The 24,212-nt window shown below is 39.9% G+C and overlaps 1 protein-coding gene across 1 annotated transcript in view; it reads left to right on the top strand.

The window, feature by feature from the left end:
* The first annotated feature begins 205 nt into the window (after window positions 1–205).
* Window positions 206–24,212, top strand: part of LOC121954103 — a 34,149-nt gene continuing 10,142 nt past the window's right edge. Inside the window, exons 1-9 of the mRNA XM_042501439.1 lie at window positions 206–480; window positions 13,007–13,204; window positions 14,908–16,444; window positions 18,314–18,517; window positions 18,709–18,832; window positions 20,118–20,211; window positions 21,211–21,297; window positions 21,401–21,517; window positions 24,057–24,155. Of these exons, the coding sequence (XP_042357373.1) occupies window positions 478–480; window positions 13,007–13,204; window positions 14,908–16,444; window positions 18,314–18,517; window positions 18,709–18,832; window positions 20,118–20,211; window positions 21,211–21,297; window positions 21,401–21,517; window positions 24,057–24,155 (2,463 nt within the window). The 5' untranslated portion in view covers window positions 206–477. The remainder of the gene's footprint in view (window positions 481–13,006; window positions 13,205–14,907; window positions 16,445–18,313; window positions 18,518–18,708; window positions 18,833–20,117; window positions 20,212–21,210; window positions 21,298–21,400; window positions 21,518–24,056; window positions 24,156–24,212) is intronic.

The following is a 24,212-nucleotide window of genomic DNA, read 5'->3' as shown; positions in this document are numbered from 1 at the left end:
TGTGGGTGTGCTCGGGTATGTGATAAAGCCTGCGAGAGAGAGCGAAGAAAGTCTGAAAAGCCTCGAGGGGGATTTCCTCTGAAAGGGAAAGCTTTTCTCCTCCCCCTCTCTTACTCCCTCCTTCCCTCTCTCTCTCCCTCTCTCTCTCTCTCTCTCTCTCTCTGTCCCCCAAACACTCAGAGTAGCCAGAGAAGCCAAAGAGAAGTGAAGGATCAACAGGCAGCCTGAACATTCGCTGCTCTCTGTTGCTACAAACTTAAGACTTGTGCAAAGCCTGTAAAGAATGGGAAAGACTTGTGTAACTTTTTGGCCAAGACAACTCACTGTCATGTGGATGTACTTCAGTCGACTTCTTTCGTTGATGCTCTAAACATGGCAAGTCTTTCAGCACAGAGCCAAGGGAGGCTGTCTGGAGAGGATTATCAGGGACAAAAATGAGAAAACATTCTGCCTTATAGAGGAGACACATCTGCAAAGATGGTAAAGTAACATCACAGTTGCAAAAGTTTTACTGCTGGCTTTAATTCTTGTCCTTTGTTACCCTCTGGTTTTAGAGTTGAAGTGCTCCACTGACCCAGTAACTGAGAGTGTGTGCCTCTGGTTTGGACAAGTGACTTTGTTTCTCTCTGTGGCTTTGCCAGTCATGTGTGACTGAAGTTTCGGAAACCTGACATGTTTTAACTAATGCATTTACATGCTTTTAGCAGCCTTTTTTCAGTTGCATGATACTGAGCAAAGTATTGATTCACATTCTTTGTTCCCTTTTTATGAAACCTCATCTGTGTGACATTCAATGGCAGCACAAAGCTAAAGTAACCGCACTCTTCAAACCTTTTTTGTTATTCCCGAGCACAGTTAGAGGGACTGTTTAACATCAACAACCCACAGCATCTCGAGCTTTTCTAAGTGCGTGCATGCTGACAAAAAGAGAGTGAAAGAGAGAAGCACATTGTCTTTTGTTTTGCATCTTTAAGTCCTTTGATTGGGACTTAATTGATGCAGATGGCACACATACTTCAGTGAGTAGAGAGGGCTTTTGCAGTAGAAATAACTTCTGCTTTGCATGCGCACATAATGGAATTGTCCACTTCAGTGTTTGGCACTTTAAAAGGTTCAAACTACAGGGCTTTTTATGAGTTGAGAGTCTAATCCCGGTCACAACAGAAACTAATTAATGACAAAGAGCAAGCCACAAGATGGGAACATGTTTGATGATGGGTTTGTGGGAGGATGTGGCATCTTTGAACTTGTATTTAATGGTTGGTGTTGCTGCTGCAAAAACTGTCAAATAAATGTATATAAAGAATCAGGGTTGGATGCAGATCATAGTGTTGCATATTTAGCTTGCACTTTCCAAAAATTCAGCATTCTGTTTATTCAGTGTGCCTCTCTTCTTTATATGGAAATCAGTCAGACCCCTAACATCTGTCCCAGCGTGCCAGATAAATGATAGCTTTAAAGAGAGCAGGAAGGAAGGATGTTTAAAGGAGTCCAGACTTGGCCACCACTGTACTTTGCCCTCCCCTCACATGCACTGCAGCACTTATTTGAGCAGCTTTTACAGCCTTAACTGTTTGTTTTACTTATTGTATGACTGATGTTGTCTTCCGTGACCACCCTCCAACTTCCAGTCATGAGCCTGCAGATTCTAAATTATTAGATTACTGCACCATGCATGACTAGGAGCGTCAATCTTGGGTAAACACTCAGCAATACAACATAACCCAGAGCCGTGGCTTACCGGTGTGGACTGTATTTGCTTTACAGGAGTTACTGTGTGAGAAGGACAGCCAAGAGTCATTCATTCACCAGCAAGGTCAAGCAGTTTCATCTCAAGGCCTTACAGCAGCATGTTTCATTCATTGCACAGTAAACACGGTGATAGTACTTGCTGTGTGTCTGTTGCAGAATTCAAAGTGTATTCAAAGTGAATGCAAATCAAAGCCTGTTCTCAGGTTTCTGATTAACTCGTATTTTGCCAAAAAGTTTGTAGTTTGAGCTGAGCAGGTTTTTCTGTGATATATAGTGTTAAAAATGCCAACTGTCATTGGCAAAAGGATACTTTAGAAGAACAAGTGAAGGACGACAGATTTAGCTCTTACAAGGCAAACTTGTATTTCAGATTTTGTTTTTTTTTTGTTAGTCATAACAAGATGACTGCACGAACATTTAAACATGCTTTACTTGGCTTTGGGGCAAACAGGTGCCACTTAAACATCGAGCTGACACATTGCAATATTAGCATTCATTTTGTGTTCGTGTCCATCTGATGAATCTTGTTCTGGCTTCTTTTGCTTTCCGCTAATTCCTGAGAAAAAAAAATCTCAGGCTCTTAAACTGCTAAATGCATCATGTTCACCAGCAAGTCGCTAATTTAGCCTGTCTGCTGTTTGGTGCTGGGCAGGTATAGAGTGCAGTGGGCTTATATATATATATATATGTATATATATATTTCATTTAGGAATGAACTGTTCCTTTAACACCTTTTGCACAAAAGGTCATCTGACCCATTGTTAATATATATAGATATATATATTTATGACTGAAGCTTCAGCTTTTTTTGATAACAGCAACAGTCACAGACTCCCACAGAATATCACATAACTGCTCAATATCATCAGTCAGATATGCTCATCAGTCACAGTGTTTTTCTCAACCACTCAGCTCAGAGATTGCATGCACATACCTTAATCTATTAACTGTAGAAAACACTGTGGACACGCTGAGAGCATCCAGATTCAGACTGGCTGACAGTATACTGGCCCAGCTGTAAAGGGTCACAGCTGTGTGTCTCTCTCTTTAACAGCAATGAGACAGCCAGTCATCAGTAGCTTCCTCCTCTGACTGTAACAAGTCCTCAAGTCTTTACAATACTATCGTCTGTGCTCCTTTTGGCAGATGAATTCCTGCCGCTGCTTCACTTGCTGTGATTTTGCCAAAGTTCAACAAAGGCAGACTGGGAAAATCTAAACTATAAAGCAATGTGATTTATAGAGAAAATATGTATAATTGCAGACATCTGCTCCGAGAAGCTGTTTGAGCCGAATTATTTCTATTCTGCTTCAATCAGCAAGTTGAGTTTGTGAGAGTTTTCGTGGAGCTGTGAGACGCATTTTCAGTGTGTTTATTATCCCTGCATCAAAAAAGTGGGTCAAACTCAACAGAGGTTCTGCAGTGAGTGTTTAGAGGGAAAATATCGGCTCAGCTATAGGGCTTTCTGTGAGTTTTCAGCAAGCATTGTCTGCAGTGTTTCAGTTACAGCAACATTGTCATTTCCTCCCGAGACTGTGTTTGAAAGTTGTTGTGGCTCCGCTGTTCGCTTTTTTGGGAAGATAACAGTTGTATTATAGCTGGTTCAGTGATCACCACACCTCAGTCTCAAGTCACAAGAATCACAGTTTGCTTGTTTAAATTCAAAACCAGCTGAACGACAATCAGATCTTGAGGGCAAATCTGAGGTGACACCCTGTGTGACGGGGCAACAAAGGGATAAATCTCACACTTTGTATGCCATGTAGAGCTGCTCTGTTTAGCTCTGTTTGGAGCTGTGCACTTGTTTGGACTTACAGAAAACTTTGCAAAGCTCCAGAATGAAGAGCAGCAGATGTCAGTGTTTAGTACACTCCTTGTAAACACACTCACATGCCGACCAACTAACAAATCCCCTGTGCTACAGCCTAATGGATTTCATAGAGCCTTCCTTTACTTGTATTATTTGTCTTTCCTGATTTCTAGGCCATTTTAACATTGTGAGGTGAGCTATGGGAGCCATCAAAGTGTGTTACTGTCTCAAAAAACAAATCGTTTTGAATTTTGTTTCCTGATAGTTTGCCAGGATGTAAGCTTTGGGATATAAGCTGTGATCCAGGAGAATTTGTTTTGTCATGTAAAATGGGAGCGGTTCATTGTGAATCAGTCATGGAGACATTCCAGAAAAATGTGAATTTTTCAATTGTTACACGCCTGTATTTGTTTTTAAGTGTACATCGGGCGTTTTTTAATCTTGTGGGGAAGCCTTGCGCATTTTTTAAATTTTGTATTCACACCCTGCTGCACCTCCTTGCCAATCACCTCATCAGGCATTGAGAAACTACTGTATACACCTGTCTGATCCTGTGGTTCCACTTAAGAATATGCTCACCTGGCATGACAGGATAAGAGATAATCAGTCTTTTGTAAAGTGTATCCAAAACAGTAGTAAATGCAGGCTTTGTTTCAGAACAAGTTTTTTAAATGATACATTTCGCAACATGTGGTTGCCATGAAAGGCGGCTGTGAGTCAGCATTTTAAAAATGACAGCACAGATTAATGTCGGATTCAGACACTTGGTTGATTGTTCAGTCAGACAGTAAGAGACAGATATCTGCAGCAGTGTTGTTCCAAGTTAAACGGCAGAATATTACAAGTTCATTGTTCATTATTTACAGATTCAGGGCGGATTAATGATTCACTTGTGTAATCAAATCTCAGCTCACCGTCATCCTGCACAAACTGGCTGGTTTTAAATTCTTGGATCTTGTGTGATATAACAAAACAGAAGGTCAAACCAGAAACCTGACACACTATTAAAGGGGCCTCTTCACTTTACAAACATAGTTTGAGCTCCTACAAACTACAAAGTGAATGAATATCAGGAACACCGCCAGATTAAAAGTCTGATAGCGAACACACACTGTGTTTGCTCCTGGCAGCAGTGACTAAGAAATGATGTAGAGGTTTGTGTCGTCGGAGCCTCTTTTACTGGTTAAAAGGATTTAAGATGGCTTAGCTGAATAGAGTGCCCCTCTGCTGAGTTTACAAGAGTGGATCATACACAAAGACAGCACTGTCTCTGCGCCAAACAGGAGATACTAAAGGTTTAAGAGGGAAAAAAGTGGAAGAGGGAAAAAACTGAGATAACATGGGAACATGTTTTTGATTATGATATGACTAATGCTGCATTCACATGGATTCAGGCAGATGGGAGACAGACAAGAGTTTTTGCACGCAACAGGAAAAACAAACAAACAAATGTATTTTAAGAATGGAATAGAAAATCTTAAAGGTACACTATGTAAGATTTCCCCCCAAAATGTATAGAATTATACAAACATAATCCCTCTCAATCATCATTTATGACAAACTAGAAGTGTGTGGCAGTGTTTTTATCTGCAGCAATCCTTCCCTCTGCCTGCATTTTTTCTGAGGAGGAAGCAACAAAAATCACAGATTCCTGCAGTAAAAAATACTAATATAGTGAGGTGAAAGGCCAAGTGGACAAAGTTATGGTTGACTTTCACATTCTTTATGGCCATACTGTTAATAATCATTATCTGATTATAGTATTAACATAAGTGGTATAAACACTTAAAAGCAGACATTAGAAGACATTTATATTAAAAAAAAACCCAAACAGGGGTACATACACAATTATAAAAATGTTTAGTCAGAGGAAAAAAGTTAGAAAATCTTATTACTTATATTTTTGTCTAATAACCTGATTTAAAACAAAAATGCAGTTGCAGAAGAAAACATGAAAAATCAGGTAGAGATTTTAAAAAAAATCTGTTTGTCAATAAAAGATTTAGCTTAAAAAATTATGAAAGAATCTGAATGATCACAGTAACATAATATCCTTATCCAGACTGCCGATGTTTTGTCCACTTGGAAGAGAGATAGGTAACGTGGTTGTAGATTTTGCCACAGAGTTAAAATATTTTAACTTTGGATGGCAATGCTGTCTACCGTCAGCCTGATGTTATTCTCTGTCAGCCTCACCTCAGTTTACTGCCCTGCTGTCATCCACTAAAATAATATCCAGTTTGCTGTTTACTGTCTGCCTGAATCCATGTACACGCAGCATAAGACTAGAATCTTGATTATGTTTGCAACAAGGCTCAGTATCTACCCACGTTTAGGTTTTAGTGTAAAACCAGGTATAGTCATTAATTAGCCGTGAATTATGCTCTCTTTTCCACATGTTATTACTTCTTAATATTTCTTGTGGAGTCATACACCATTAGTTTTCTGTGCCGGTGCTGTGATTGGCTAATGTTACGGCTGAGTTGTGTTATCTGAGACACTCGGACACGTCTGCATGTCTGTACATGCAGAAGTCAGGCAGTCTTCTGGATTAACTGGCAGGTCTCGACTCAACTGTCACATCTGCTTATGTTTTGGGTTCAGCCTGGAGGTGCAGTGACAGTCCGTTTCTTATGAGGATTTCAAGCAAATGTGATGACCAGTCAAGACAGAGTCATCAACAGATCCTTTCAGCGTGTCACATCAGGAGCTGCGTCCATTTAGCTGAAGTTAATCTTCTTTAAAATCAAATTTTGTCAGCTTACCTACTCTAATCTTTTGAGCCATTGTGGCTGAAAACACGGATACACATTGTGCGTAACATACCTCGACAGCTTGTTTATACCGTGGCTCAAAACTGGGTCCTGATTGTCTTTGGCCAAAGCCCAAGGCAATATGGAGGAAACCTGTAATTATCTGCTTAATAGTCATCACTGCAAAAACTCCCAGGGGGCCTGGATGGAGGACCAGACAAAGACAGATGCCTTTTGTCCACAGTAGCATGCCAGTTGAGGTCAAACAATGAGCTTTGTTAGCGACTGAAGCTATTTCTAGAGTTTAATCACTGGCTGCAGTGGACAATACTGGGCAGCGAGGGAATCCCCCTTGTGCTGAGTGTGGAGAGGAGGAGGCCGTGGAATGTAGTCGTCAGCTGGACATCAATCAAAACCCTCTGTCTCTGTAGGCCAGGATAAAGGTTCAGGATTTAAACATGATTGAACACTCCTTGCTGGCTAAACGTGGGAGTAAAAATACTTTGGAAAAAGAAGTAGTAACTTTGTTTCTGTCAAGGAAACGTGAGCAAGATGCTGGGCAGCAATATATAATGAAAGACTGTGTTATCATAAGGATGAAGGGAAGTGATTGTGTCTGAGTGCTCAAGCGGGACTGAATAAATTGCTGTTAACCAGGAGTTTTTGTTGCGGGAGGATCTGTTAAAAACACAAAAGGAAAAGGCTGTGGTGCAGACAAAATAGCAGGGTGACAAAAAGTTTAAAAGGACATTGCAAATGTACTGCACACTTCAAATAGGTGAATAGGTCCAGTGAATCAGCTCTCCCCAAATCTGCTTTACTCATATTAACACATGCCTGTGCTCTCTCTCTCTCTCTCAGCTAATTATTCAGAAGCCGGCTGCATGCAGTTTGGTTTTCTAGCAATGGATGTCTACAAAGTCGAAACTATGATGCTATGGGTGTGTTCATCAAAAGGGAGCCTGCATGAAAAGAAACTACGTCTCAGAACTTCAGTTGTATTCTTGGCATTTATACAGGGTATGCACTGGCATCACTTTTCCACTCAGTGTACAACCTATTAACCAAACTACTCCTCTGTTGCTGTATTAAGACAGCTGTGATACCAGCAGCAAACAAACAAATACCTTCAAAAAGCAGAACGAGACAAATCTAACGCCTAAAACCTATATACAGCTTTTTTTTTACATTTTCCTCTACATTTTGGACTCTTCCCCACACACAGACAAAGAGTTCTAGCACACTAAAATGAAGATTTTAAAAAAGAAAAATTTAAAAAACCTTCTAAGGTGCACATTTTACATAACTTTGTTTAATGTTTTGATAAAAAGTGCACACGGATGAGTGTGCATATAAAACAGAGTGTTTGGGAAACGATGACATTATCTCCTCAATTAGCCCAGCACATGCCCATTGTGGCTTATTGTAACTGGCATATGCAAGAAACAATGGCACGCTACTGGTTTGGAAATTTTTTTTTTTTTTTAAGTGCTTTTTGGTCTAATGGCTGTTTTACACATAAACTTAGTATTGTTGTACCACTTAGCAGACAAATGCAAAGGCAGAGCTTTGCATCTGTTGTTTAAAGTCCGCCAGTGAAGGCAGTTTTGCATTATACCCTGTCAAATCAGCAGATAGTGAGAGACTTTTCAACGTGGGATTGTTGTTTAAAGAGAAAGAAAAGAAAACTTAAGCACTCGTAGAGCATCAATCGTATATTTGAGTGAGGGCCTTCATCCTCATATCAAAGTAGAATCAACGATGATGAGATCTCCGGTTACTGATTTGAATAATTCTGGACACATTACTACTTTTGTCGTGAGGGGACACTGCTGGAGACTGCTGAGGACAGCTAAAGACAGTGTTAGTTTTTGTATTCTATTGCTGAAAGAGATATTTAGTACAACAAAGGTTATGTGGACAGAAATATTTTTAAAAACACAGGGGGAAAATATCAGTTTTCACTAATAACCAATAATATCTCTGTAGACGGGGCCTAATTCATGAGAACTAGAGAAAATGAAGTTTGAAATGAGTTTTCCTCATATGTTATTTATGGGGGCAGCAGTAGCACAGTCCTTGGGGACTTGGCTTGGGAACCAGAGGGTCGTGGTTCAAATCCCTGTACAGACCAAGTATGGAGTGTGGATTGGTAGCTGGAAAGGTGCCAGTTTGCCTTCTGAGCACTGCTGAGGTGTTATTAAGCAAGGCACTGAACCCCCAATGCTTAGTGCATATTTGCATGTAGCCCCCTCGCTCTGACATCTCTCTATTAATGCATGTGTAAGGGTTTGTGTGTATTTCAGGCCTGTGTGTGTAATGTGTAAAAATAACAACAAAGGGAAAAAACAAAAATGAATTTCCCCTCTGGGATCAATAAAGTATGTTTTCTTCTTCTAGAGAAGAGTTTTCCATTCGTTCTAATGCTCTTTTTCAGATTCAAAATTGCTTGCATATTATGTGCAAGTACTAATTACTTTAAACATGGCTGTACCTGACTCACAATTATGCCAGTTGAATCTGATTTGGCTGCTCAATATGAATATTAGAAATTCATTTCTAATATTTAGTTTTCCATACAAAGTTGTGAAGTCTGAACAGGGTCTGTTGGACGTTCATTGTGCCATTCACGTAATGTAGATAACAAGCTAACAGTGCTAATGACAGGTTCTAAATGTGCATTAACATTAACATTTTTTGCTGCCACTAGATATCAAACAAAAGCCAGAGACTGTGTTGTATTAACCTGCTGTGAGCTGTAAAGTCACCACTTCTTCACCTTACAGTGCGGTCTCTGTCTCCCTCAATGTCCACAGCTGCAAAGAATTGCTTGAAAATCAGAAGCGCTCACTCCTCAGCAAAGTCTGGGGACCAAAACATCCCCTGAAGTGCAGTGCACAGCACAATATGTGACAAAAAAGTCCTGAAAAATCACCGCTTAACTTGAACAATCTCAGTCGACTGACAGTCTTCGACTGATGATCTGAGTCTCTTTCAACACGGAGCCCTAGTTTTAACAAGTTAAGTTTCCAATTATTATGATTATGATTAAATTTATGTTTTCAGCTATCACACCATTAGCATCTTCTCAGTCAGGACACAATTTAGCTTTGTCTCCAAAAAAATTCCTGCTGAACCTTTCACAGTCCAGGCCTGTTTGGCATGTTGTCTGGCAGTCTGTCAGATGTAATGAGATACAGAAGTGCTCACAACACCAGCAGCTTACCCTCAGTTCATTTGGCTGGCTGGCCTGTCTGAACTGGGTCCAGCTGAGCAATGCTCACTAAAATCTCAAGAGGGTCTCACTCATATGAGTATCACTCACCAAACCACCCACAGAGAGGAGCTCCAGTCAGGGGGAAATGTCTCATGCTTTTTACCGTCTTTGTTTTCAGAAGAAGTTTATCCAGGCGTAAGAGTTTGTCATTTTAGCCAGAGTGTTAACAAAAAGAGGGTTAAATCTCAAATGATGTTGAAGTAATGTTATGATAATAAGTCACTGATATTTTTGTTTAAGGTTGAATTTCAAGAAAGTACTGATTTAAAGTCAGGCTACAGAGAAGTGGACATGCTTCAATGATTTTGTGGTATCATCAAAAAAAATATGAAAGTCTACATCAGACAATTTTTTTAAATGAAACTTACACACAAGGATATTGAAGGTCCTAACCCTGTACAGTGACTTCCCAGAACTGTGTCATATTACAAGTGACCTCAGGTTTATCATTAGCTTTGAGAAATACAGTAGAACCCAAACTTGAATGGCTGGAGTAAGTCTAAAGCAGCTGTGATGCATTACTATTCTACAGCCTGCCTCGAAGGTATTCTGTTCTCCATTTCCTAATCTATTGTGACAGATGTGCACAATCAGAAAAAGGAAGCATTCTTTTCTACTGAGGACATGCAATGTCTATAAGAGATACAAAGCCTTAGCATAGGTTCACTAACGTATTTCACAGACACTGAAATTGGACAAAGCCCCCTTGTCTCAGAGTACACAATACTGAAGTTTTAGCCAACAGTGAATGCAAAAACTAAACTGAGTTGTACAATCAAAGTTGAATGATTTACTGAATTATTCATTGAATAGTGAAACAGCTTTATGACCTTTGTTCCCAGTGTGTTGCTCACATAAGCATCCGTTAGCCAAGCAGTCAGTACAGTCCCAGTGTTAACCAGTGTGAGGTCTTTGAAGCTGCAGCGCTTGTGTTTACCCTGGGCCGCTCTCTGGTCTCACAGGCCATCAAGCTAAATGAGGAGGGGAGGGGGGCAAAAACAGACTCCTTTGTGGGGCTGGAAGATTGACACAGCAGGGTACTGTGAACTGATCGCATGAAAAGCACGCCTGCTGTGGTTAGCGACTAAGACCTGTTCAGATAGGCCAGATACACCAACACAACCCGCACACAGACACACCAACACAACCCGCACACAGACACACCAACACAACCCGCACACAGACACACCAGCACGACCCACACACACACATAACTTGTTTGCTGCAGAGCCTGCATGTGTTAAGAGACCTGCTGCAGAGCCATGTATACACCTCTACTCTGTACTGGTAATGTCAAAGCAGTCTAGTATATTTTTAGCTGGTTTACTCTTGTTTAAAAAACCTGCATGCATGTGCTAATTTTTGGTAGGAAAGGGGTATCTGATAATCCCCTGACTTCTCATGAACATCATCATGAAGTTCACATTTTTGTTATGTAGTGAAATGTATTGGATGTACTGTCATCAAGTTTTGCACATAAATCCAATAAATAGGATATAAAAAAAATATTACAACCAAGCAAATATAAAAAAAGAAACAAAATGTTTCATTTAGTGCCATGAAATTATAATACCAGATACTAATGATCTGGGTTATGAACAAACACCTGCAATGACAGTGAGTTTCAGTCAGCCTTATCTGTACTTTGCGTGTCTTGGTAATAAGAAAAAATGTGAGCTTGCTTACACACCAAGATGGTGAACATGGTCAATATTATACCGTGTCAGCGAAATGCTGCCACTGTGTTCATGTTAGCATGCTGACCTGTTGATGTTAGCACTCAAGGCCTCCTCAGTACAGCCTCACAGAGCTGCTACAGTTCGTTAAAAGAGCCCTGTCCCAGCATATTACCATAAAGTAATTGTTAGATTCATATAAAAATTTACAACCAACTGACAAGCAAAGCCAAGAAGTCATTTCACTGTAGCTTCAATATTGCACAATCAAATCTAGGGTGCAGTTTTTGCAGTGCTCAGCACTGCATTAAAATGCTTGGCTGTTTTACTAATCTATGTTGACAGCATTCACATCCCAAAACATCACCACCTCACATTCATGCCATAGGGCTGTTCAACAAAAATGCTATAAACATATATACATGCAGTAAACAGAGGCACCTAGTGTGCCTCTTGACAGAGAATAATGTCATTCCACGCACTTGCATCTTTAAATGGGACTATGCATTTCTTTGGTCTGCTTTGCTTCTTCTTGTCACTTTGAATAAGATCAGACGCTGACCTTGGTCTGCTACAAATATACCAGTTTAAATGAAGCATATCCTGGCCAGACATGAAACAAGTTGTCCAAACTCATGTAGACTTAATCATCTCCAGATAAGTTGAAAAGCTTTTGATTATGCTCAACCAAAATACCCCTCTCAATCCCCTATAGATGGCAGTTTTTAATTTACCTCAAAGCCTTTTTGTTAAGTGGATGGAATTATTTGAAATGTTTAGATTCTTGTGAGTTTGAACTTGTGCTGCATGTTTTAGTTTAATTCTGATACAGGTAGGCCCGGTAATACTTCACTGATCCAAGAAGTGCACTCATGCAGAGAGGCATATCATTTTTTTTTTTTTTTTGTTCCTGGAAACCCAAAAACTCTTTGAGGGGATTCCAAAGGAGCACAGTGAGGGGTAAAAGGCCAAGGAAAATATTAGTCCTGTCATTTTGCATTTGCAGAGCATTTGTTCTTGACACATCTGGGCCGTGTGAACCTTCTTCAAATAAATCAGTTTTATTTGAGAGACACTTACAGCTGCAATTTAGGGTTCACATTAGACACTCAGGTTACTAATTTTCACACACATTTGACCCAAACATACACAGCACAACAAGAGATATTAAAGGCCTTTCAATTAAGATTTAAACCACATTTGATAGTATTTATTAACTGTGATGGCAGGATTTCAGATGGGGGCCGCTGTTTTAATTATATGAGACAAGACATACTGCAATGGAAGATTTATTTGTCCTAAATTAAATGTTTCATGATTAATGTGCTTTAGTTGAAAGGTCAATGCAATTCTCATTTGAGAATAATGTGCAGATTACACCACCCCTTTATTTCTGCACTGACACTAATGTTCTGTTCAGCCTTTGTCATATGTTGCTGCTGTTTCCTTGTGATAATTTGCCGTTGTTGTATTTTTTTAAATTTGATGTCTGCATTTTAGAGTTTGTTTAAGGCCCTGTGCCTCATGAAAACTTGGTAAAATTAACCCAAACGTACACTATAAGATGGAAAAATCACAAAAAAGTAAACCTAATGCTTTTAAACATTTTTTTACGTTTTGCTGCTGCTGACACTCTTGAGATGTGTCCTGGACAAAACTTATGCCAGAGTCTTACGAGCTATATACAGAATAATTATTGCACATACCTCACCAATCATGACCTCTTGTTGTCTTCCAGAACCCAGAATCTCTGGACTCGTCCATCCAGGGTGCCCTCTCGGCCCTCTTCCCTCCTTTCGAGGCCACAGCACCCATCGTCCTCAGCCAGTTGTTTCGCACCATAGAGGAGCGTTACCACGGTGATGCGTTACAGTGTCTGCTGGACTTCCTTATCCCCTCTAAGCACCTGCTGGAGAGTGTCCAACAGGCAGCATGCGTGAGTATCAATACACATCAGTGGGTACATCAGCAGCATCAGCTCTATGAGAGCATTTTGCAGTAAAACAGACATTATGTGGGGTGAAGTCATTTCATGTGTGACACTAGAGATTAACAATGAAACCACCTGAAACTCTGAATATTACTTTCAAGGTTACTTTCAGAACCTGTTATTGTTCTCAGCTATATTTCTTAAAATCAGAATATTTTGGAAATTTGGACCTTCAAACACATTAAGACCCCTACCTCACTCCAGTGCCAGGTAAAATGAGATAAAAGATATCATGTTAAACATCTTTTGAGTGACACAAATGACAGAAATAGCTATAATATGACAGTTTGGCACACAATAGCATAAGTCATGGCTTTATGGCACTTGGGAGCTTGAAAACACGCTAGTTTTACCACACAAAAATGTCCCATTTTATCTGACTATATTACGTGCTCACATACAACTCTTTTGCATGAAAGTTAAGTATATTACGAAAGTGAAACATTTCATAAAAGCATCCTGCAACCGTTTTTTTAGCTGCAATATTGTTACCAAAAACAGAAAATCACCATGCTATCATATCATTTTGACTCTCTGCTCTGCTCATCCTATCTTTGACTGATAAAACAAAATTGCTGCTAATATGTAAAGACCCAAAGATGTCAAACCTTATTTTTCCCATTTTCACAAATTACCTGACTTCACCTTAGATACTTTTACATTCAGTGTGACTTACCCTTACGAGATACCACTGTCTACGATGTCCATCGCAAATAAATGTCCATATATTTGCTTTAGAAATCACAGAGGGAAAACAAACGCTCCGTATTACTACAGAACTCCCCGAATTACGTAAGAATCGTCGCATTTTTAAGTTTCCGTCAGTATCAGAGTAATCCAGTTTGTTGTCTCTACATCCATCAGTACATTGTAAAAGAAAGAAAAGAAAAAAGAACAGCTAATACTGAAGTCGGCTTACTTTAGTAGTGCTAATTTATCAAATGTAATCAAATATACGTTTTTAAAAGAGGAATTCACGCTGGTTTCGCCATGAATGTATTATAGGAAAGTCGGCTGGTGCCCACAGTCAGCATTCCGACATCACACTTCCTGTTTACACTCCCCCAAACCCCCAAATTTATGGGAGCTGTAGTTCCAACACGTGGCCCATGCTCATCTCCAAAATAGGTATAAGACAATAGTAGCATAATTGGAGTAGCATATGCTACAATACATTAGGAATAACCTTTTCAGTGTTGCACTAACTGGATTTTTTTTCATTATTAGGGCTTAGGATGTCCCTTTTACATTGTCCTTATATAGCTGGAGCACAGACATTCTCGATCCATTTATTTACAGTTCAGAGTGGAGGGTTAGGGAGTCTATGCATCCCATAAACAGGTTTGTGTAAAAACATGATACATTTAAAAGCTATAGTTTTGCTTGTAAATACTGTGTTGTAGACTACAAAATATATATACACACAGAAATATATAAGTGACGTAAATCTGCTCTTCACATGCTGTATGTATGACTTGAAATCATCAGTGTTTCAAATTATATTGATTGCAAATTTAACTTAACAGTATGCTACAAAAAAATTATTTGAAAACACAAGGTCAGAAAAGTGCATAGAAATGTAAAAAAATATATAATTATAAAGAGTGCAAATTAAATCAGCATTACACTGAAAACTATTTTCTTTTTAGGCTGGATACTCTGATGTGGTTTTCCGCTGTGAGGGCTGGCCTCTGTGTCTCCATGACAAAACCGTCATCCAGTTAGCACCCGTTAACCCTTTGCTGCTGCGCCCTGGAGACTTCTATCTTCAGGTTGAACCTTTCGGGGACCAAGCAGCTCGCATTGTCCTCAAAAGTCTTCTGGAGGAGGGTTGTCGAGAGGTGGAGGAGACCCCCGTCCCTGAGACCTCCTACCCCTGCATCTTCACTGAGGAATGGCTGCAGGACATCAATGAAGGACGCCAGGGAACCCCTCTGTCACGTTGCTTGCTTTGCACAGATCAAGGAGTAATTAAGTTGCCTTGGGCTACAATTGCCATCCCAGAGTTTTTAGACAAACCTAAGATCATGCCAACTTACCGGGAAGCTCCCCCTGAGCCAAAACAGATCTCAGTTCCCTCCCATTTCAATTCCTCCACCCTCCCAATGGAAGCCATTTTTCTTTCTTCAAAAGACCGAATGCCAGCATCTTTGCGACCTGCGGACTGTTCTTCCAAACTTGTCAAAATGGATCATGATAGACGAACCCCCAAGTCATGCTCCAGACCTTTAATCAAACCTGTTGGTTGGGTTTCTCCTAACACCTGGGACAGCCGTAACTATCGAGAGATAGAGGGCGATTATGTAGACCTGGTAGATATCGCCAAAGGGAAGGAGTTTGTGGATAAACAGAGAGGCAGTCATCCAAATCCACCCAATCCAGTTTTGTTCAAACCTGTCAGACCACCGCCACCTGTGCCTCTTGGGAATAGCGTTCCCTGTGGACGCACCCTTCAGTATCCAGAGGAGCCTTGTACACCGTGCAGCCAGAGACGGCTGGGGCATGAGCTCACTGATCAAGACTTGAAGTGTAGATACAGAGACTCATATGTGGCAGCACTGAGAAACCCAGTTGCCTTTGAAAGGGGGAGTGTGGACCTTCTGGCTGCGCTGGAGGAGGTCGGCGTTTGTGAAGAGGGTGAACTAAGATCCAGGGGTGCATTTGAAGCTCAAAGAGGCGAACTCACAAACTTTTGTGTCCACTGTAACAAACCCACGATAAGTAAGGAGCTCTGCCAATACAGACACTGCTGTGAACCGACACCGGAAAACTTTGTGCCTCACCTCAAGGACCTTCCCACAAGTTCTGATTCAGAAAACCTCATGAAGGAATCACCCAAGATTTTGATATCAACCCCTGGCTTGAGCCACAGTCACAAAGTTCACATGAAACTTATATCCCACCAGTCACAACATAATGCAAGTGTGCATCCAGAATCAGATGGTGATGTTAAACCACATCAGAAGGTGGAGGTCGTGAAACCATCAGGAAAACACAAAGTTAAGGTTAGGTCTCTGTCCACCGTGTCAGAGACTTCTAAAGGAAGTCCACTTCTCTATAAACTCAACAACAGGAGCCACAGCGATATCTGCCCTGAAACAATCACCAGCATAATGCAGTGTAAAAAAGGTGAACTGTTGGATCAGGTGACTCTGAAGCTGGAAAGACTCAAGCCCCCTAAAAAAGGTAAACAGAGTAGGCAAGTCAGAGGTACATTTTGTATTTTTAACCTAGATCCCATTTTACCATGTTTTTGTCACAGTGACTAATGGTGGCAACCATTTTTGAAACTGCAGAATTAAAAAAGACTGATGGAGTCGGCAGCTGTGAAACAGGCTGTAATGTAATCACTTAGGGCATTTGTGCAACATTAATTTATGTCCACTAAAATTTTTTTTTTTTTTTGCCACTGACAGGCTGAGTGTCACAGTGTCTGACAACTTATAAAAAGGATCCAAACAGAGACAGTCCTTTTTCTTTAACCAGAAACCACCAGAAAATTGCTATCGCAACCTGACCAGACTCATAAATAAACGGTAATTTTAGCGTTTACAGATCCGGCATACTTTCACATCTAACTGGATGTCTATTTCAACCAAGCCAGATTTGTTGATTGTCCAAATATTGGAAAGGCGAATCAAGATGGCCTTTGTCAACTTTATATTGTCTCTGTCGACCTTGAATAAGGTGTGATTTACAGTGATAAAAGTGTTTATTTAAATGGAGTCTGGTGTGTTTGGCAATTGCAGTTTTTAGGGCTGTTTCTGGTTAAACAAAAATGATCTTACTCTTAATTAAAAAGGGATTGCACTGTAAGGATCCTTTCCTTAATGTTATCAGATACATAGTGTAATAATCTGCCACTGGCAAAAACAAGCACTTGTAATGAATGCCCTGAGTGGTAACATTACAGCCTGTTTCACAGTTCCGCTCAATACTGGATTCAAGTTTCAGAAATTATTGTTCTCATTAGACACAAAACATGGGAAAATGAAGTCTGTGTTGAAAAATAACAGTTACCCTTTAATGCTGAATGTTCAAACGACTTTTCTGATACAATCTTCATTTCCTTTTCCTCTGTCTCACATGCAAAGTTTGTACACTGTTATTACTGCACATACAGCTGTTTATTATGATCCGTTGCTCAACGCTGAAAGGGCAACTGAACATTAACACCAAACAGACTGATTGAAACTCGACCGTGACCTCGTGTGCTTGAGGGAATGTGCTACAAAGAGATCATAGAAGCTCTTCAGAAAGAGAGTTCAAAGGGTCAAAGCTCAGTCTTGAGTATGATCTTCTCCCACTGCTGTCTGGGGTCTACGGCAGCACGGCTACATTCACGTTATTCCCATTACCGAGGGAGTGAACGGAAATAGCATGCTGCACCCTGATGAAAGGAGGGGCCTGAACCCATTGGGGAGAAAGAAAGTGCAGAGCATTCCTCTAATGTATAGAGACAGAATAACATGCAAGAAGGAGCTTTCTGTGTCCCACTGCACCCGCTGGCGTGCACCCTCATGCCCTCAGAAGGGCATGTTGAGATCTTGACTGGAGACATGCTTGTCATGGACTATTAAAGCAGCAAAGAGAGAGAGCACAGGCAAGGCTTTGTTGGCCCTAAGGAGAGGCCAATTAGGATGTCTAAAATCAAAGCCAGGCTTAGTAGCCAGGCCACTGCAGTGTTTTGTTACACAGACCATGTCCAATGTTTAAAGGCTGACTGTACACAGCTGTGCAACTGCATCCACGCTGATAGAGGACTATTAAGATTAATGGATGAAGAGCTAGATTATTACTGTTTGTATAAAAAGTCAAAGGTTAATGGACAGAACAGAAAATTCACAAGAGTTGATTTATAGAAAATATTAATGATGTCTTAGAAGAGCATCCTCAAGAGATGCAGTGTGATGGATTTCACAAAATCAATGTAATGAGAAACAAAATACACACACACTGTATTTTTCTTGCAGTGCTCCAATTCTACTTTGATTTATTTGGGTTTTTTGCTCTTTCTATGAGAAGACAATTATGTTTGTGTTTACTGTCATGCAGACTCACAGTCAAGTAGGGGTGAGACTCCCTCCACTGCAGATGGACCAGACGCCAAACTCCATAACTCAAAGATAGAAAAGCCATCTTCTGCACAAGTTCAATTACCCTCTGCAAGTTCTGACACTCCTCAGCCACCACAGACCAAGGAATCAAGTTTGAAAAGCATCAGTGGTCTACTGGAACTGGGCATTATTACTTTGCCAGGTACTTCTAACATTCATTTTTAAGCATTCAAATGATATGATTCCTATATCTACAAGAGGCAATGTTAAATTGTACTGTCATGGCATTTTTCATTAAAATTGACTTTTAATTAGTCACAATTTGCATCTTTAAAAGAAAAATAAAATGCATCTATAGTCTTTATCTTTTCTCTCTGTCTTGTTAACCCTCAGGCAGCAGGGACAGGACAGGCAGGGCAGTGGTGGAGGTCCATGGAGGCAGAGATGAGTGGATGTCCCCTCTTGTTACAGCCCAGAATGTCTGTGAATTATTACTCTACTTACACTCCATACCAAGGTATTAAAAAAACAAGGAATTGATCATCATAAGGACATCCTCACTGATGCATGCAACTGTGTCCTGCTCCACTAACATTCTCTAACCTTTGTCTCCTTACTGTTGACCCATGCAAACTCTACCTCTCTGGCTGCTATTTTGCTGTGGCTGTTTGTCTCTCTGCTTGTGTATTCTACACCTGTTCTGTTTGTTGTATTGCCTGACATCGTTGTCTGCGAGCCACCTGCTCGATGCTTGCATGCTTGGCTGCATGGCATTGTCTATTGTCACACATAATATTTGTTGTGATTGTGTTTAAGTAGTGGGTGTTTTAGAAATGTTTGGCATGTTTTAACATTTTTTTAGCATTTTCCCCCCTCCCTCAAGAAAGTATTTCTTTTGCCATGCAACTATTGTGGTGCCTTTTGCATTACTGTGCCCAAGGACTCATTGTGTAATGATACGCCTTTGATCTCTATCATCAAAAAAGACCAAATATCTGTAGATAAGTGGCTCATTGATGGCTGGGGGACAGCTCTTAGGTTTATGAGGCAGCTCCTGTGTCTGCTTGTATGCAATAAGAAGTCTGACCACAAGAGGACAGCAGACACCATTGCAATATCTCCAGTGTCCAGCACAAGCTTTGAATAAATGATGTATACTCTTACATTCACACTAACTGATCCTTTATGGGTCATCTCTTTATATAGTAATAGTTTTACAAGCAATAAAACAATACATTTTATGCAGAACTTTATGAACTGAAAGACTGTGTCATGTGTAGTAGCTACAGATCAGCTGTCAGTTACATTGACCTGTGCTGACCCTCTGCCAAATGAGTGTCCCCCACAAAGTCTACGAGCGAGCACTTTAACAGTGTTATTTGTTTGCACTGGGTTTAATGGAGTCTTTGAAGTGCAAAGAGCCATTTCACCAGATAGCTTGGCCTTCCTCTGTCCCCACCAGAGAGCCATACCACAACAGTCTCTGGCCAGGCTGGCTGCCAACTGTCTGGTATGCAGCGCCTCGCTAGAATTAGCAGCCATGTCTGATGTAGGCTCGCACAACAGTAACCCAAGAAGAGGCCATTAAGAGGGGTGTGTGAAGGCGTCAAAGTGTGGAATAGGATGTGTGAAGATATATGTGTGTGTGTGTGGGTGTGGATGTCAGGGCAAGATTGAAAGATAAATACAGATTTGAGAAGTGGGATAAGTAAATAAGTCTAAAAACCTTTTATATCACAAAGACTACTGTGAAGATTGGGTAATGTTTGAATGTGCCCTAACATGATTCAATGTTTTGGTAGGAAAGAAGTGCGGGAGCTAGGAATGACTTTGGTCATCAATGCCAGGAAGAAGCCTCCTTCACTTCACCTCTACAAAGCTCTACTGATGGCGCAGGTAAAGCAGAAAAACAAACAAAAAAAACCTGCATGCACAAGTCTGAATCATCAATGCGTGCATTCACCTTAAAAAACACTAACACCATGTCATCCAACACTGGCAGATGAAGAAATTGTCACATTCCTGGTTTCACACAGATGAGGAAACTCATGTCAGGATTAGTCATCGTGTGCCTGAGAACGTGAAACACACCCTGGGTGACATTAGTTCAATCAAGGTTGTGCAACTTTAAGATTTGTTAGTAGTAAAGAATTGCACTAGGGGGCGCAATCCTCCCTTTTTTAAATCAGGTTTGCATTAAAATATGTCCAAATATACTATAATTCTCACTGTAAGCTTTTTGTTAATAGTGGAAAGATGAATGATAGAGTACACTTGTTTTGCTGTGATTATCATCCATCTCATATCTGAATTATCAGAACATCTGGTGCTACTTATGCTGAATCAAAACACATCACAGTCTGTCGTGATTTTTTACCTTTAAAGGATAACTTTGACCATTTTCAACCTGAACCCTATTTTGCCATGTTTGTGTCTAGTGGGAGCAACATGTGCACTACTGTGTACTAATGTACTGACTGCTGTGAAACGGCCTGCAGTGTAACTAATTGGAGTACCATAAATGTAAGCCCACCAAAAGAGCTTGGTTTTGTCACTGACAGGCTCAGACTGTCATTGACAAAAGTGTGTCAACATCAGAAATAAATACAGAAATACAGAAATTCCTCAGCGAAAACAAAGATACTCCTCAAGTAAAAAATAATTAAAAGCTAAAGATAATCCTACTACACTGAACCAGAAACTGAAACGGTTTGGAAAACCATGGTACTTTTAGTTAAAAGATCTGAATACTTCTTCCACCACTGATCCCTTTCACTCAGTACTGGACCAGTTTTAAAAGTGGTTCTTCCCACCGCTCACAAACACAAAAAATGAGAAAATAGGATGAAAAATATCTAAGTTAACAACAACCTTTACCTTGATTATCTGCTGCAGGAGCAAGCTCTCCATGCTGTCCATAGTATTGTGATGCTGATGGATAAAGACACGTGTCCTCGACCTGAAAAACAGCCAGGGTTACAGGTCAGACGTGAAAACAACTTCCATGTTTTCCTTTGTTTTTTGATTCGACACTAGAGATGAGTGCTCCTTCATGCCTAACCTTGCCTTTATGTTTGTATATAAGATGGACATGGTGACCTCTATGAAAGCCCTCAACAAGACAGTTGAATCTTCCCAGCTGACCTCTGACCATGGAGGGACATTTACTTACAGTCATGCCGACTGGCTGCAGTTCCATCAGGTACTGACTATTCGCTCTCAGCTGTGATATAACATCCCACAATCATGTTGATAAACTGTGGAGTTTTCCATAGATTCAGAGGAGACTGCTGTTTAACCATAGTCTGCCCACTGGGGATGATTCGTTATCCACAAGGCCACGCCAAACATTCATCATCTCTGTTGTTCTTTAACACCACGTTTAGCGTTGATCTTTGAGTGGAGGAAGCATGAGGTAACAAGGGGAAAGTCCAATCTAGGTGATTAATTATATTGTTCATTATAGTTTAAATTGCAGATGGATAAGAAGGGCCGGATATTTTATATTGGTCATGCAACACTGATCAGTATAACCCTGGCTCCATAGCCAGGACCTGATTGTATTTATAATTTAAGTATATAGATCATATAAAATATATGACTACAAATGAAATAAACATATTTTAGGATGTGTTAGGTTGCAGCATAATCTAAAACATTTTGTCTTTTTTTGCACATTATTAACCTTTTGAAACCTGGAGTGACATCACTTTTTCATGGTGCTTTCTTACCCGTTTAACAAGTATATAAACCTCTGGACCCTGAGCAAATTTGTGCAATTTCTTTCAAAAAGATGGGAAAAAGGCAATTACTCAGCAGTATTGTTTTACAGATTGCATGAAATTAGTAGTTTTAGAAAATTGTTTTTGAAAAGCTAGGGAAAATGTCAAGGGGAAAAAAAGCAAACGAAAAACTGTTTTTCTATCTCACCTAATTACATATTTAAAATTTTGTCACAGAATTTTTTTTTTATGTATACTGATTTGTGCTAATCTTTAAGCACCTTTTCCAGTTAATTTCCCTTTCTCTTTCTTTTTTTCAACTTTTTAACTTCTTTAAACTAATTTTCTGGAAATTTTCTTGTACTTTTACCTAATTTCTGTGTCATTTATTCTAAAGTTGCTCATTACCTTCGACCCATGTTTTTTGAAAGAAATCAAAGGGTCAAATGTATGACTCCACTTCACTGATGTTCATTACATTTACCATTAATTAGCTTACATTACCAGATGTTGTTACAAATTCTGCACCACAAAAATAGTACTTTATTTCCACAAAAAAATATCTGGGTTGAATTATGAATGGTCATCAGAAGAGGATGATGGGAGGGAAATCCTTGAAACTTTACTGGAAACCTCCTGTCGTGCTTAAATAACATCAGCCAATGACATAACGTACTGTCTGAACAAATGTTAACTCATCAGAATACTGTCGACAGACTCTAATTTCACTGATTGCACAATAAATGGAAACATACAGATAAATGTTCACGATACAGAGTAGCTGGCCTGCAGTAACGTGTAGACATACACAAAGTAGCTAGACAGCAGGAATGTTTATGTGCCGCTTGGCAGCAGTCCCAATCCAGCCGCGAAACTATCCCTATTATGCATTCATGTGGCGTCAGAATACTCAAGAAAAAAAGAGTTCCATATTGCAATAATTCACGTTACCAGCAACAACCATGACATTTTTCAAAAGAAATTGGTACAAATATTGCCGAGTCAAAAGTAGATTTTTTGTTGATGGTAAAAAAGGTTTAATTAATTTACATATTGCATGTCATTTTTTTGTAATATGGCATTGGTTGTAACTGTTAGTTGCTGTCCATGCAGAGTAACCAGTTAGCATTAGTCCGGTAAAGCAGTATTTTAGTAGTTTTAAGGGATTTTCTGGTGCTGCAATAAATCTGAGACAAAAGCATGTTGTTATATAAAGCTTCAATAAAGATACATGGTTTGTTTTTTTAAATGCTCTAAGCAATAAAATGCAACAAATCTGTTGTTTCAACTTTGTGCTCGTTAACGCATCAAAGAAGAAGAATGACTTCCTAACTCAGGAAGTGGGACCATCCAAAGAACACATAAATTCAGCATTAATGTGGTGGCAGCGCCAAATAAATAATAAACAAACAAACAAATTACTGTTAACTCGTAAATGTTGCTTGCAGGACTGTTGTAAAAGCAATGCCACACTCAAGGTTGTGCTGCTGTATTGAATATAAGCACGGCTCAATAAAAAAGCACTCCATCTCATGTTATAATTATCAACAAAAATGTTCCAGTGACCCCCCTCCCAAAACCAAAATAAATCTGAGGGGTCAAAAGGTGATTTACTGAATAGGGATGCTTACAAAAGATAATGTTTTTTAATGACTTTTTTTCTTATCTTTGCATTTTGTTTGTGAATTTATGGATGGATTTTTCACCTTCAGGTTCCTAAAAATAAAACAATCTGAGAAAGAAAAAATATTTTAATGGGCTACCACTTGTGGACATGTGCAGTTCAAAAGAAGTTGTAAAGCAGAAGCACTGATACAGGCTAGAAGATGAAAAGTTTTGATGAACTGCTTTATGCAGCCTACTACAGTAATGTTGTTTGGGAAGTTTCAGCAGGATGCCATTGTTCAGTAGCTCTTAAGATTTTTTTCAGCCATAGTTAACTGCACACTGAGGTAAGTCTTCTCTTTGTAGCTAATAAGCAGCCTGTGGTCTTAAAGTCTTACATTTTATTCTTTTCAGAGACTGGTTTCCTTCATGGCTGACCTGCAAGGAGCAGACAGCTTGCTGCAGAAGGCCATCAAGAAAGTGGATGGCAGCAAAAAGATAGACACCGCCCAGGTAAAAATATACATGTCCACGGTGTGACGTCATGTCGTGTACAGAACACTTTGGACC

The sequence above is a fragment of the Plectropomus leopardus genome, chromosome 2, assembly GCF_008729295.1.
Source record: "Plectropomus leopardus isolate mb chromosome 2, YSFRI_Pleo_2.0, whole genome shotgun sequence".
Classification (NCBI taxonomy): domain Eukaryota; kingdom Metazoa; phylum Chordata; class Actinopteri; order Perciformes; family Serranidae; genus Plectropomus; species Plectropomus leopardus.
The sequence above is the reverse complement of the archived record's forward strand: the minus strand, read 5'-3'. Positions and strand labels throughout refer to the sequence as shown.